This window comes from Balaenoptera acutorostrata, chromosome 15 (assembly GCF_949987535.1).
Source record: "Balaenoptera acutorostrata chromosome 15, mBalAcu1.1, whole genome shotgun sequence".
NCBI classification, from domain to species: domain Eukaryota; kingdom Metazoa; phylum Chordata; class Mammalia; order Artiodactyla; family Balaenopteridae; genus Balaenoptera; species Balaenoptera acutorostrata.
In genome coordinates this window covers 6,175,914-6,189,919 of record NC_080078.1, presented here as the reverse complement: position 1 = coordinate 6,189,919, position 14,006 = coordinate 6,175,914, and the positions used below count along the sequence as shown (strand labels likewise).

Here is a 14,006-nt window from a genome sequence, read left to right as displayed (position 1 = left end):
ACAACAGAACTCTGATACACTATAAAAATTGCCTTTGGATTAGGAAGTCTCAGAAAAAATTCTTCACTTAAAAACCATCTCCTTTCGGTCTATTTTTCAAGTTTCTTTTATTTAAGATGCATGGGGACAAGGTATTAAAATTGTCCACACAAGGAATTACTTCTAGAGAACAGCCAAGTCCCACAGACATTACATATTCCGTCCTTGACATGAACATGTAGAATCTCAACTAAATCAGACCCACTGTTACTGTTATCCAAGTGCTTGACAGGTTGATGCCATCTCGGAGAAGCCACGCTAATTTAAATTCCTCTAATGGCTGGGTATTTACATCCCCAAGCCCATCTCCCCCCCACAGCTATCTTTATTCTTTTGCACCTGTCTCTTTCTGGCTTGCACTTTCCTTTGCATAGTAAACATTCTCAGGATAGACCCAGTTTTCCATTTTCATATATTTTTCCTCTCAGTGGTCTGCTGTTGTGATCTGTGTTACCCTGGAAGAAAAAAGAGAGAGAGGGTGAGAAGACCCTTGTGGGCCAGAGCTGGGAATTCTGACATCTTTGACCCCTTCTTGCTAGAAAGACAGCGCCCTCAGGTTCCTGGGCTGCTTCTGCACAGGTTTCCTTCCTTGTAATGGACACCACTGGGTCATACCTGGCTCATTCTCTGCTAGGTTGTAAGGGTTTAGGGACACCTTCTTTGGGCCTGGCATGCCCAGGTAGGCCTGAACTCTAGTCGGGCCATTGAGAGGGCCAGAGTGCGATGCCCTGGGACGCAATGCTCACCATGCACTTGTCTGCAGTGTCTCATGAGGGGCCAAGAGGCTTGTTTTGCCAACTTGATGTGTCTTCCCAAGAAAGAAAAGCTACTACTCATCACATCCCACAAATGGATTTTAAAAATTAGCAAGATTTCCTCATGGAGATTATGGAATACTTGCTCCCAACAGGGCCCTTCACACCCACCCCCTACACCTGTCCCACCAGCTTTGTCTCCCACCCTGTCCAGCACTCTGACCTCATCCTGAGCCCCTCTTCTCCAGTCATGCTGTACCCTTGTGCACATCCCACCTCTGCACTTTTGCATGTGTTGGGCCTTCTATCTGGAATTCCCTTCTTTCCCTCTCTACCTGGTGAGGGATCCGTTTTATTTATTCTTTTTAATTTCGATTCTATTATTTTTACTTTTCATTTTTGTTTATTTTAATTACCATCTGAGATGAATACTTTTATGAAATACACTGACCATGCACTTGGATGTCATGGCAGCATCCAATTGCTCTCGAAATTTCCAAACGCTTCCTCTCAGTTTCTGCAGTGGGGACCACCCACTGAGTGGCACTGCTCTAGACTCTCATACGGGTCATGTCCTCCATGGAGCTGCTCCCTAGCCACCTCAGGTCGAACCAGTCGTTCCTCCCCTGGAGAAGCAAACACCGCAGAACAGTCGCTCACAGCCTTGTGGTGATTGCTGTGTGTGTCTGCCTCTCCACTGGATTCTGAGCTCCACGAGGGAGGATGTTGTTTCTTATCATCTCTGTATCCCAGAGTACAGGCCTAGTCCATATTCAGAGCTTGGTCAGTATTTGTGATTGAAGATAATGCCACTTTGGAAAACTAAATTCCTGTGGGATCTTGGCTTGGTGCTAACCCATGTACTAGTTTGCTTGCAATATCTCATGGCCACAATGGCATATCTGTGACTGATAAGGGGAAAATGGGGTAAAAGAGTGAGGATGGACCAGGACACAGAGAGCAGACCCCAGGGGCTCTGCCTCTGGGCGCTGTTGGCAGGCCTGTAACCCAATGACACGAAGACAGAGCAGTTGGACCAGGGCCAGCAGACCCCAGGAATAGACAGTCACCAAGCTGGGGCAGGGGATCTGCTTTACAAGGTGCCTAATCCTGGAGGCTAAGACTTAGCAGGCAGAAGGAGCTGAAATGCCTCCTGAGTCTGGGTGGTGCAGGAGGCCTCAGGAGTAACCCCCACCAAGGGGGGAGCTCAAAAGAAGGGACCCCTTTGAGGGTTTTGCCCTGAAGGAAGGGGGTTACATGTTAATTATAGGACTCATCCAGAGGCAAGCCTCTGGTTTCCTTAACTTCCTGAGCTAACCATTATTTAAGAATTAGAGAATTAAAAAGAAGATTCTGTGTCCTATTTTTTGCTCCCTCCCTAAGCAAATGGTGAGAAAAGGCTCAGCTTGAATTCAAAGGTCAATGGGGTTATCACTTCTGGCTAAAACCCAAACTGACCCGGTCCTGAGAGAGAGCTGTGAGTGGGAGACCTTACCCTCACCAAGGGCTGACTCAACTGGATGCTTGAACACGAGGCCAGAAAAAAATTCCCAGAATCCGTGGAGGTTGAACATCAGCACGTGGCACTGAGACGGCAAACCCCTGCCCCTCCCAACCTAAACCAAGTCCTTGATCATGAGTTGTCTCGGTTCATCCTAATCAGACAGTAACCTTATCAATCTCCACAGTAATTAAAATAAAGGACAGCCTGCCTTTCCATAGCACAGGGCTTGCGTGACCATGGGCGTCACTGAACTTCCCTGAGCTCATTTTCCTCACCTGACAAACGCAGGTATTTATAACTACCTCACGGGATAAATTAGAGTGAGAAACATTTACCACATGTCTGGCTCTTGTGAAAGTAGAAGAAACCTGCATTCCCTGGGTCCTGTTTCTGTAAGGGGAGATTTCTGCTACAGCACTGGTTCTCAAACTTGCCCATATGTCTGAATCACCTGGAGGGCTGGTTAAACCTCAAATGCAGGGCCCACCCCCAGAGCTTCTGCTTCAGTAGGTCTGGCGTGGAGCCCAAGAATTCGCATTTCTAACAACTTCCCAGGTGTTGCTGAGGTGGCTGCTGGTCCAAAGGACCACATTTTGGGAACCACTGCTCTAGAATAATGTTCTTTGCTTCTCACCTTTCCCTTGCTCCTCTCATGGGAAGAGGAGTGGTTTGTCCTGTGCTTGGAAGAAGGAACCAGGAAGGCGGGGATGAACCCCATCTGGTCTCCTTTTGGATCTACCTGCAGGGTCGATGAGCTCTGGTCATTCCCGCCCTTGGAGTAGGGGCTGCTCCCCAGGGAGCAGGGCTGTGGTTGTTCAGTTACGCAGGTACTTTTAATTCTGGGGTGAAGTACAAGGATGCTCATGGTGGACACCCATTAATTCTCAATCTAGAGTTGTATCATAATAAAACTAGCATTGTGACTTTCATGTATTTGTCTCCTGTATTTCTTCTCAATTGGTTCTGGATTAAGGAAAATAATAAAAGACTATTAAAAAAATTTCCCCTAAAATCCCACCTGCACTCAGTGCTCAAGACGTGGTAGCTGTGATGATGATGATTTCCTTGATGTTAGAAACCTAAATTCAGCCAGCATTGATGAAATCCTCAGGGATGATACTGTGGGGGATATGAACGCACACCACCTATAAGCTTGCAAATGTCCCTACGGTTCTCCAGTGAAAACAAGCACGTACTGAGCACCTATCTGCCAGGCCTAGTGTGAAGGGGCATCAGACGCGGAACCTGCCTCCCAAGAGCTTCCACTCAGATGGGGGGAGCATCACGACCACCAGCACCTGTGACACAAGTGGACGGCATCACACCTGAGAGTGCTGAGGGAGTGTTGCGGCTGAAGGGACAGGGGAGGCTTTGGGATCCCCGTTGCATAAGGTCAGGGCATGGCAGACAGGAAGCAGAGAAGTTGGAAAGAGCAAAGCAAGAGCAGGGAAGGTGAACTTGGAGCGTGGAGTCCACACCTACCGGCTGTGAGCTGGGACACGTGGCACCTCACTCGTCAGAAAGGGTTTTGGAGGTGCCTGTCTTGGACACCTGGATGATCTCCACAGAGGTGATGCCTTTGCAGGCCACGCGGTGCCTGGTGCGCAGCTTGTTCAGGGCGGTCTCCGCCATGCCGGCCCACTCCTCGGCGTCGTCCAGCTCATGCACCGTCTTCCTATAGCGAGCCAAGGTCTGGTTGGCCTGCTCCTCCTGTGACAAAGGCACAGTGGAAAATGGGGCATACACCTGGCTTGTTCTGGCTAAACGTGTGTTGTTTTCAGTTTTACATGGACATCTTAAGAGTCCAGTCGTTCTGTAAGGCTTATTAGGAATCACAGCAGTCCTGGGTCAGGGGCATCCACCAGGTCACCACGGACACCCACCTTCAACGCTTTTAGCTGATTGTTTTTGGCTTTGACGTCCATATTTCTAAGTAAAATGTGCTCTGTTGCGGCTTCTATAATGTGTGGTTTTAGGCATTAGCTATTGGTACCCCACCATGGAATATGTGGATTTGGTGCTTTCTTGAGCCCCCGTCACACATTTCCCACCCCCTCATCTTCCCAAGAGAGTCATAGTGTCGTTTTGGTTAGAACCGTATTTCCTGTAAGCCTGGCCCTTATTGAGCCTTTTGGGAACAGTGTTAGGTGCGTGGGTGGATGATGGAGTCAACGTGGTTGTCCCAGAACTGGCAGCAAACGACAGCAGGGTCAAATACCTACATCCTGGGTGGGGGACGATGGTGGCGGCAGGTGGGCGTGCGGTCTAGGGTTGAGACTTGAAGCTGCCATTTGCTAACTGTGTGACTTTGAAATAACATAAGTACCGACTCTGGGCTGTTTCCTCACCTGTGAAATAGGTTAAGAGTATCAGCCTTCCTGCCTTGTGTCAAGGGGATCAAATAAGGGAAGGTCCTGGTGTTTAACCTGCTGACCAGGAGGGAGAGGCCACAGGGGCCAGTGGAAGCAGGACGGAGGCACCCGAGACCTTCCCTGGCTTTAGATCCCACCGAAGTAGGTGCTTTAGTTAGCACGGGTGTCCTCGGGGGATGTTTTCATTTTTTACACATTCTTATCTCCGGTGTGTCGTGTCTCATCCACTCCCCATGTGATAGCGAGGATGAAGTGCTGTGGACGGGAAGCCATCTTCTGGCCAAGACTTGAGTCCTCTCCTGTGGTTCCTTCTAACCAAGGCTTGGAAACCTGGGCTGGGAAGGGGGGCGAATTGGGGCCACACGGCGGGCACCCACCGCCTCCTCGATCTGCCGCTTGTAGACCTTCAGCTTGCTCTGCAGCTTCTCCACCAGCTCCTGCATGCGCTGGTTGGTCTTGTGGTCCTCCTCCGTCTGGAAGACCAGCTCTTTGAGGCGCCGCTCATGCTTCCGCAGCGTCTTGACCGTTTCCACGTGCTGTTTATGCTCTCCATCCAGCTCCGTCTCCAGTTCTTTGATCTGGGGGGGGGGGAGGTGGGGAGGAGAGGAATGCAGCTGGGGGAACGCAGGTTTTTGAACTTAAGAGCTCAGTGGCCTTGGGCAGGGGTGTCGTGGTATCCGCTTCCTGCCCAGAGGTGAGCCCTGCCCAGGAGGGTTGGGTGGGCTCAGCCTTTCACCAGCAGGTGGTCAGATGCCTTGAGCCTCAAGTTTCCTCCTCTGGAAAATGGGGGAGGCAGGGGTGGGACAAGGTGACCGACCCCCTGGGCCCTTCCAGCTCTTGACATTCCATGAGGTAAAGACAGAGGCTCATTTTAAGTAAGTAATAAGAGAGGAATAATGTTGGAAACAGAGACTGGGAACAGAGACAGAGGAAGAATATGGGGATCTACTCTGCTTGGAGGCTAAGGACACTCTGGGGGAAGGTGACAGGGAGAGGAGGAGGAGAGGAGACCTTTGTAGAAATAGATTAGAGGCCCAGCTCCTCATCAGATGCTTGGCACTTTTGGGGGGAAGAGACCCCCTTCCGATCTCCTCTTTCCCTCTCTGGTTCTGTGCTGCCCTCACCCTGGCTTCCAGCTTCGTGACGGTGCGTTTCCCTCCCTTGAGGGCCAGCTGCTCAGCCTCCTCCATCTTGGCCTGCAAGTCCTTGATGGTGACCTCGTAATTCTTCTTGACTTTCTCCAGGTGCATGCAGTGGTCCTGCTCTTGCCGGAGTTCCTCGGCCATGCGGGCAGCCTGGGCGGGGGAGGGGGGGAGGGGAAGCACTGGAGCTGGAGCTGGGCCCCCATCCAGGCTCCTAGTGCCTTTGAGGGACGAGGGACCTTGTCTCCCAGCCTCTGGGACACCAAGCGGTGGACAAGAGGACCCTGGCTGACATGCTGCTGGGGTGCGGTGGAGGGGGTGCCCCACGCTCCCATGTCCCTCCGAGTGACGGGAGGAGGCAGGCGCCTGTGCTCAGAACCAGGCCGCCCGATCCCATGGACCCGCCAGCCGGCGCTCTCCAGCCAGACTCTGCTGTCTCCCGCATGAGGGGCACAGCACAGAGAGCGGGAAAAACACAGGTCTGAGTAGAAAGTCCAGGGTCTGCACCCAGCCCCAGTCATTTAACCCACTTGTTCTTGTATAAAATATTCATGGAGGGCTTACAGCGTGCCGGGTACCAGTCTATGATCTCAGGACACAGCACCAAATAAGACCAACAATGTTCCTGAGCTCCTGGCATTTCAGTCAAGCCTAAGGAGCTTGATGATAAAATCTGTATTTCCTCATCTTTAAAGTGGGGCACATAGCATCCACCACTGAGCACCCAAAGGGATACTAGGGTGAAAACACTTGGAGGCCTCCCTTGCCGACCTCCAGCCCTGAACCCCTGGGCACGGCACCCATCTTCCTTTCACTAACCCTCCCCTTAAGGCTGGTTCAAGGCTCCTCTCCTTGCCAAAATACCTGCCCAGATGAGCCCACTTCAATGGCTCCTTTGGTCTGTGTCCCCGGGCCTCATGCTCTAATCTCTTGGCTTTTTAGAAACCAAAGGAGGCGGCCTTCCCTGCCTGGGGTGGCCTGGTCACCGCCAGGGGGCCTGGCTGGGGTGGGGGTGGGGTGCCCAGGCCCCGCCCGGCTGCGGCAGGCAGTGCACGCACTTACGTCCGTCATGGCTTTCTTGGCCCTCTCGTCGACCGAGCGGAACTCACTGATGAGCTCCTCGTGCTCATTGGAGATGCGCTGGACATCAGACTTCAGCTTACGCTTGACCACGAGGAGGCTTTGGTTCTGGAGGAGGAAATGAAGACATTGCCATGAGCCCGGCGTCTGCACAGCCCTTCCTGTGTCCAGGAAAAGCCACCCTCTCCCAGACCCCCAACAAGAAATGGCCCTGGGCCCCTTGCTTGGGTTGAAGGTCTCTATCCTGCATTCTTCTCTGAGTTTTAGATTAGAATTTGCATCACACGGAACCTGGGAAGAACATCATTTAGGCCTGGGGTGGGTGGTAGCTCTAGTACAATCCTGAACTTGGAGCTGGGAAGACCAGGTTCAAGCCCTAGTGCTTCTGCCTATGTGTCTACTTTTTACCTCTGGGATTGGTCTTTTTATCTCTAAAGTGGGGTTGTAATCCCTATATGTCCCATGTACATTTTTTTCTTTTGGTGAATTCGCATGAGATGGTGAGTACGGATGAAGCCATGCTGCTAAAGGACTGCACTGTGAGCGGCAGGAAGCACCCATGTCACCGCTGGGGTACCTGGTGTTGACCATGGGTGAGCCACTCAACTCTCGGCCACAGTTTTTCATTTGTACCACGAATGTCAGACTTTGGAATATTCTAGATCCCTTCCAGTTCTGAAGTTCTATCTTCAGTACACTGGGCGGGGGGCGGGGGTAATGGTTGTCCTTAAAATTGGCTAAATCATCAGAATCTCATGAGGAGTTTCTAAAAGTTTTGATTCCCAGGGGTCCCACCACAGACTCACTGGCTCAGAATCTCCAGGGGAGAGTCTGGGAGTCTGTCTTGAAAAGCTCTGCACTGAAAAATGGTTAGGATGGTACGTTTTATGTTACGGGTTTTTTTGTTTGTTTGTTTTCTAACCATAACAGAAAGCTCGCTCTGCAGGTGCATTCTGAGGATCTGCCGAGTGGGCCTTTGAGGGGAGCCCCTGAGGTTGGGGCGCCGCCCCGGCCTCACCCCAGCGCCCCGCGTGGGAGTCCACGTGGCCGGGAGCTGCCCCCACCTGGACGCTGAGCTCACTGTGCCGCTCGGTGACCTCCGCCACCTCCTGCTCCAGCAGCTTGCGGGCGCGCTCGCTGCCCTCCAGGGCCGAGTGCACCTCGTCCAGCTCCGTCTGCAGCAGGCTCAGGCGCCGCTCCTGCAGGCTGCACTCCTCCCGCAGCTGCTCGTGCTGCCGGGCGTCCTCGTCCATCTGGACCTGCAGGTCCTGGGGGATGAGAGACCCTGGCCTGAGCCCTTCTTCCATGGCCAGGGGTTGCCCAGGCCTGAGGGTGCTATGACCTTCCTGGCCCGGGCTCAGCGGGGAGCTGGGGTGAGGGTAGGGAGGTGGAGGCCACAGGGGAAGAGAGTGCAAAGTGCAGCCCTGCCCTGGGGAGTTCAGGGTCTGGTTGATGCAGGGCCCAGGTGTCTGGAGGATCTGTCCAGCCTGGTCAGCATGAGGTCCAGGATTTCCTGATGACGAGGACCTGGTGTTTCCAGCAGGGTCTTCTCAAGGAGGCCTTCCTCAGTGACCTTTGACAGTTACACCCTGCCCTGGCTAATTCCCGTCTCCCTTCTCCTGTCTTGTTCTTTCTCCATAGCACTTCTCACCATTTTTAATACTACAGTTTTATTTATTTGTTGCTTATTATTTGTTTGCAGGGAAGTTCGTTTGTTTTATCCATTCTTGTACCCCTAGCACCTAATACAGTGCCTGGACAGGGCAGGGCTCCAGTAAACACATGTTGAATGCATGGGTCCAGCTATGCATGTGCTACAGACCAGGCTGATGACAGCAAGTGATAAAGCAGGCCTTCAGCTCTATTTAAGGTGAGTGGTCGGTAGATGGGTGTTTGTTATGTTCTTTATTTTTCTATGTCTGTAATCATTTCTAATAAGTCAAAAATGATTTTAAAAAGCAAGACAGGCCCAACTTCCTGATTCCCTCCTTCCCTCTTTCCGGTGGTCCAGGATATGGATCTTGGTAGTTGGGGTCTCTCTCATTTATACAGTCCCCAAGTCTCCTGCTCCCTAGGCTGCCAGCCACCCCACGTTCTCGCTCTCGTGCCTTTATCCTGGCTGGACAGGCATGCCATTAGCTCCCAGTGAGCCTGCAGGCTCGGGGATGGCTGGCTTTGTGATTAGTTCTTCCTGCTCCCAGATTGCTACCTTGATTTGCTGTTGCAGCCTTTTCAGCGTCTTCACAAGTTCGCTGTTGTTCTTGTTGGTGTGGTCCAGCTGGATTTCCATCTCATTCAGGTCTGTCTCCATCTTCTTCTTGAGCCGAAGTGCCTCTGCCCGGCCCTTGGCCTCCGCCTCCAGGCTGGCCTGCAAGGATTCGATGGCCCTCTGCTGGTTCTTCCTGCAAGTCCAAGCAGAGAAGGCCTTGGCTTACTGGGCCCACTGTTCAGGATGTGCTAAACCTCCCTAGATAAGAAGTCTCAGCAATAATGTGGATACGGCCACCATGCTGTGAGATTAAACTGTATCTCCTCTTAAAGTCTTTAAGTGGGGGAGCATCATGCTTTGGGAAAAGGAATGGAAGGTCAATGTTTACCATGTGTCTTTGTGATCTCAATTCATTTAATATGCAGAACAGCCCTGCAAGGAAACTGAGGCTCCAACGTGATGAAAAACACGCCAAAGATCACCCTTTAGTCCACAGTGGAGTCAGAATTCAAAGCCAGATGCTAAGGTCTCTGTTTGTTTTCATTATAGAATGTGAGCTTTGGCTATACAGGTCAGAATCTCTCTTTTCAAAGCAACAGTCAAGTGACCAAAGAAAAAAATAGATAAATTGGACTTCATCAAAATTTAAGACTTTTGTGCTTCAAGGCATATTATCAATAAAGTGAAAAGACAACCCACAGAATGGGAGAAAATATTTGCAAATCATATATCTGATAAGGGTCTAGTATCCAGAATAAATAAAGAACTCTTAAAATCAACAATAAAAAGATAACCCAGTTTTTGGGAAAGAACTTGAATGGACATTTCTCCAAACCAGATATGTAGCTGGTCAGTAAGCACATAAAAGATGCTCGGCATCATTAGCCATCATGGAAATGCAATTCACGTCCACCAGGATGGCTATAATCAAATGGCTACTCTAAGTACTTCATATAAATGGAATCATACAGTATTTGTCTTCTTGTGACTGGCTTATTTCACGTAGCATAATGTCCTCAAGGTTCATTCATGTTATAGCATGTGTCAGAATTTCCTTCCTTTTTAAGGCTGAATAATATTCCACTGTATGGATGGACCACATTTTGTGTATCTATTCATTCATCACTGGGCATTTTGGTTGCTTCCCCATTTTTGCTATTATGAATAACGCTGCAGTGAACTTGGGTGTACAAATATCTCTTTGAGACCCTGATTTTAATTCTTCTGGATATATACTCAGAAGTGGAATTGCTGGATCGTATGGTAATTCTATTTAAAAAAATTTGAGGAATCTCCATACTGTTTTCCACAGCAGCTGTACCATTATTTTACATTCCCACCAACAGTGTACAAGGGTTCCAATTTCTCCACATCCTTACCAACACTTGTTATTTTCTGTTTTTTGTATAGTAGCTATCCTAATGGAAGAGAGGTGGTATCTCGTAGTTTTGATTTGTATTTCCCTAATGACTAATGATACTGAGCATCTTTCCATGTACTTGTTGGCCATTTGTATATCTTCTTTGGAGAAATGTCTATTCGAGTCCTTTACCCATTTTTTTAAAAAAAATATTGAAGTATAGTTGATTTACAGTGTTGTGTTAATTTCTGCTGTACAGCAAAGTGATTCAGTAATACATATATATACATTCTTTTTCATGTTCTTTTCCATTATGGTTTATTACAGGATATTGACTATAGTTCCCTGTGCTATACAGTAGGACCTTGTTGTTTATCCATTCTATATGTTTGCATCTGCCAATATCAAACTCCCAATCCATCTCTCCCCCACCTCCCCTCCCCCTTGGCAACCACAAGTCTGTTCTCTATGTCTCTGAGTCTATTTCTGTTTCATAAATAAGTTCATTTGTATCATATTTCAGATTCCACATGTAAGTGATATCATGTGGTATTTGTCTTTCTCCTTCTGATTTACTTCACTACCCATTTTTGAATTGGGTTATTATCTCATGGGGTTTTGTGATGAATCACTAAAGTATTATATTTCTAAGTGCAAACCAGAGAGTGCCACATTAGTATAAGGTACCATCATTATTCCCATTTCACAGATGAGGAAACAGGTTCAGAGAGGCTCACCTGAATTGCCCAAGCTCACACATGACTGGTATGTGGCAGAGACTCAGGTTTCTGGACTCTGCTCCATCATGCTACCTACACTCAGTCTCCTGCCCCATCAGCCTCATACCTCGTAGCTTCAAATTCCTCTTCTTTCTCGTGGATTCTCCGGTCGATATCAGCTTTCACCTGAGCCAGTTCCAGCTGAATTCGAATCACCTTGCTCTCTTCAACCTGCCAGGAATATAAACATCAGTCTTCCTGGCCCAGCAGGTGTGTGGTCCCTGGCCAAGGTCCAGCCCCCAATGTGATGACCACATGGTTACCTCCAGGGAAGACTCAGCTTCCTCCAGGGCCACCTGGAGTTCTTCCTTCTCAATCTCCAATTTTTTCTTCATTTTCTGCAGCTCATGTATACTCCGTCCTCCCTCACCCAGCTGATCAATCAGTTCCTTTATCTCCTCTGAGAAAGGAATATTCTTGTTAACAAGAAGCAATATTCTTGTTAACAAGAAGAATATTCTTGTTAACAAGAAGCATGAGGACTACCGGCTTCCCGGGGTAGTGGCATGTGACACAGTTATTCCTCCATCTTTTCTCACCTGCACCAGGAGCTGATAGGGGTGGAGGCAGGGACCCTCAGCAGCACCTGATCATAACCTCACCCCCCCTTTTCCTTCCTCTCCTAGTCCAGTCAACCTATATCTGGTTCAGCTCTTCCTCCCCAATCTTTAACTTGTATTTACTTTATGCCCAAGTCCTTCCGTGCTTACACTTCTGAAACTAAGAAAGCAGATGCCTCAAACACTTGACTCTCAAGATTATCTCCTGTAAGCAGAGAGCTCCTCTGGGAGTGACTCATAGGACCTTGGGCAGCTTTGGGGACAATCAAAGACCATCTTTTTCTACCCTCCGTTGCAGTGATGCTACATCAACCCCCGTGGGACTCAAATACAACCCTGGGGAGGAAGCAGGGTGGGGCAACCTGGATTGAGGAAACCCTGCATTGACTGAGTTTTCATTTCTGCCGCTCAGCGGAACAGGGACCCCAAAACAGTTCTTCAAAAATGGAAAAAAAGTGACATCTCTTGAACACGGAGTTTGTGTTTAGAAAAACCACAAAAACAAATAATACAAATTTCATGTGGCAAGATTATCTTTAAGAGATAACCAACACTTTTCAAGCAATATCCAACAATGAAATTCCAGCCTGAGACTCCTATATGTAAGAAACACATATGCATACACATATTATTTACATATGGTAGATGGAAGGGCTCAATATCTAAAATCTCCTGAGCCCTTATTTGACCAGCTACTCTACCGAGCGAAGACTTAAGACATTTTTATCTTATTTCATTATCACAACAGCCTTACATGGAAGGCAGTATTATTTCCCCATTTTACAGATGAGACACAGAAGAACTAGGTAACTCACCTGCCTGAAGTTATACTGCTGAATGCCCACATGCCTTGACCAAGTGCTTGCCAGCCAGTCAGCAAACACTGTGCACCTACTATGCGCTGGGTGCTCAGACCCATGACGTGAAGGGGCGGGGGGGTGGGTCCGGCTGTGTCCTTGTCCCTGCAGGCCCGTCCATCTGCCCCCAGACTCACCCTGCAGGGTCTTGTTCTCCTTCCTCACCGACTCCAGGTGCTCCAGGGACTCCTTGTAGACGGTCTTGATCTTGAAGCTCTTGGTCATGTACACGCGGCACTCCTTCTGGGAGGCATCCGCCTCCACCTGCAGCTCCTCGCACTTCCGCTGCCACTCAGCCAGCATCTTGTCAAAGACCCGCTGCCTCTTGTCCAGGGCGGCGGCCGCGGCGTTGGCCTGGGGTGGGGTGGGGATGGTGTCAGGGGGCTGCCTTTCCTGTGCCTTTCCCCTCCGTCTGCCCCCTCCCTTCCTTCCCTCTACCTCTCCAGTAACTCTGGTGACCCCAGACTTCTTCGAATGGGGATAGAATTCAACATTTGTGGCACAAGCACAGAACAGGAAGTCCAGAAATAATTATGTTTCAGTTCCAGAACATCTACTACTAGACGTGTGACCTTGGGCAGCCCACCTTATCTTCCCAGGTGAGGGTTTTCTCAGGTGTAAAAGGAGGGATCTGGGCCACAACAGCCTTCCCAGATTTATGACGTTCACCTAACTCCCCATAACGTATTTCTCTATAACATACTAATATATACTATATATCATTGCCCAACTCAGAGATGGGTGGGTATTATTTTTCTTGTGAATCAAAGCTCATTATTCCTAGACATTATTTTCACAGCCCTTCCATCTTTTTCATAACTCCCCGCAACTGTGTATTTGCTGCTGCACAATATTAGATGTTGTAAATTTCTGCTTAATTTCTTCTTCTTTTTTTTCTGCTTAACTTCTTAATTTGCAGGGAGCAAAAACCTTGGGGTTTTAGGACTTTTTTCCCCCAAAGCCTCTCACATGGCTATGACCTTATCTGGACCAAGACTGGGTTGGTGTGTGCCAGTGGAAATCTTATTTAATTCTGCTAAAGACTGGCGAATCAGTCTGAACTAGGGATGCAAACGGGACTATTTAGCCACACAAAGTGTGTGGGACATGGTTTGCAGAAGAGAAAGGGGAACAGGGGCAATGGGTTCCTGGACATCCTGGGACTGAGTTTTATCCTTGTCACGGACCTATTTAAATAGTGGCTGGTTGAGTTAAGATCTCGGAATCACGAGCATGTTGACACACGTTCAAGCAGTGAACAGCGGGCCTGACTGCAAACCCTGTTCTCCACCCTCTTGGGCCACCTGTTCCTTCTTTGCTAACCCAACATGTGACAGTCTCATCCAGCT

The 14,006-nt window shown here is 49.3% G+C and overlaps 1 protein-coding gene across 1 annotated transcript in view; it reads right to left on the bottom strand.

Annotated features, from left to right (window-relative positions):
• Positions 1-369: 369 nt before the first annotated feature.
• The window catches only part of LOC103000862 (myosin-16-like), a 51,016-nt gene continuing 37,379 nt past the window's right edge, over positions 370-14,006 (bottom strand). Inside the window, 10 exon segments of the mRNA XM_057530066.1 lie at positions 370-494; positions 3,781-4,008; positions 5,048-5,248; positions 5,795-5,965; positions 6,875-7,000; positions 7,957-8,160; positions 9,102-9,294; positions 11,308-11,411; positions 11,504-11,640; positions 12,795-13,011. Of these exon segments, the coding sequence (XP_057386049.1) occupies positions 3,808-4,008; positions 5,048-5,248; positions 5,795-5,965; positions 6,875-7,000; positions 7,957-8,160; positions 9,102-9,294; positions 11,308-11,411; positions 11,504-11,640; positions 12,795-13,011 (1,554 nt within the window). The 3' untranslated portion in view covers positions 370-494; positions 3,781-3,807.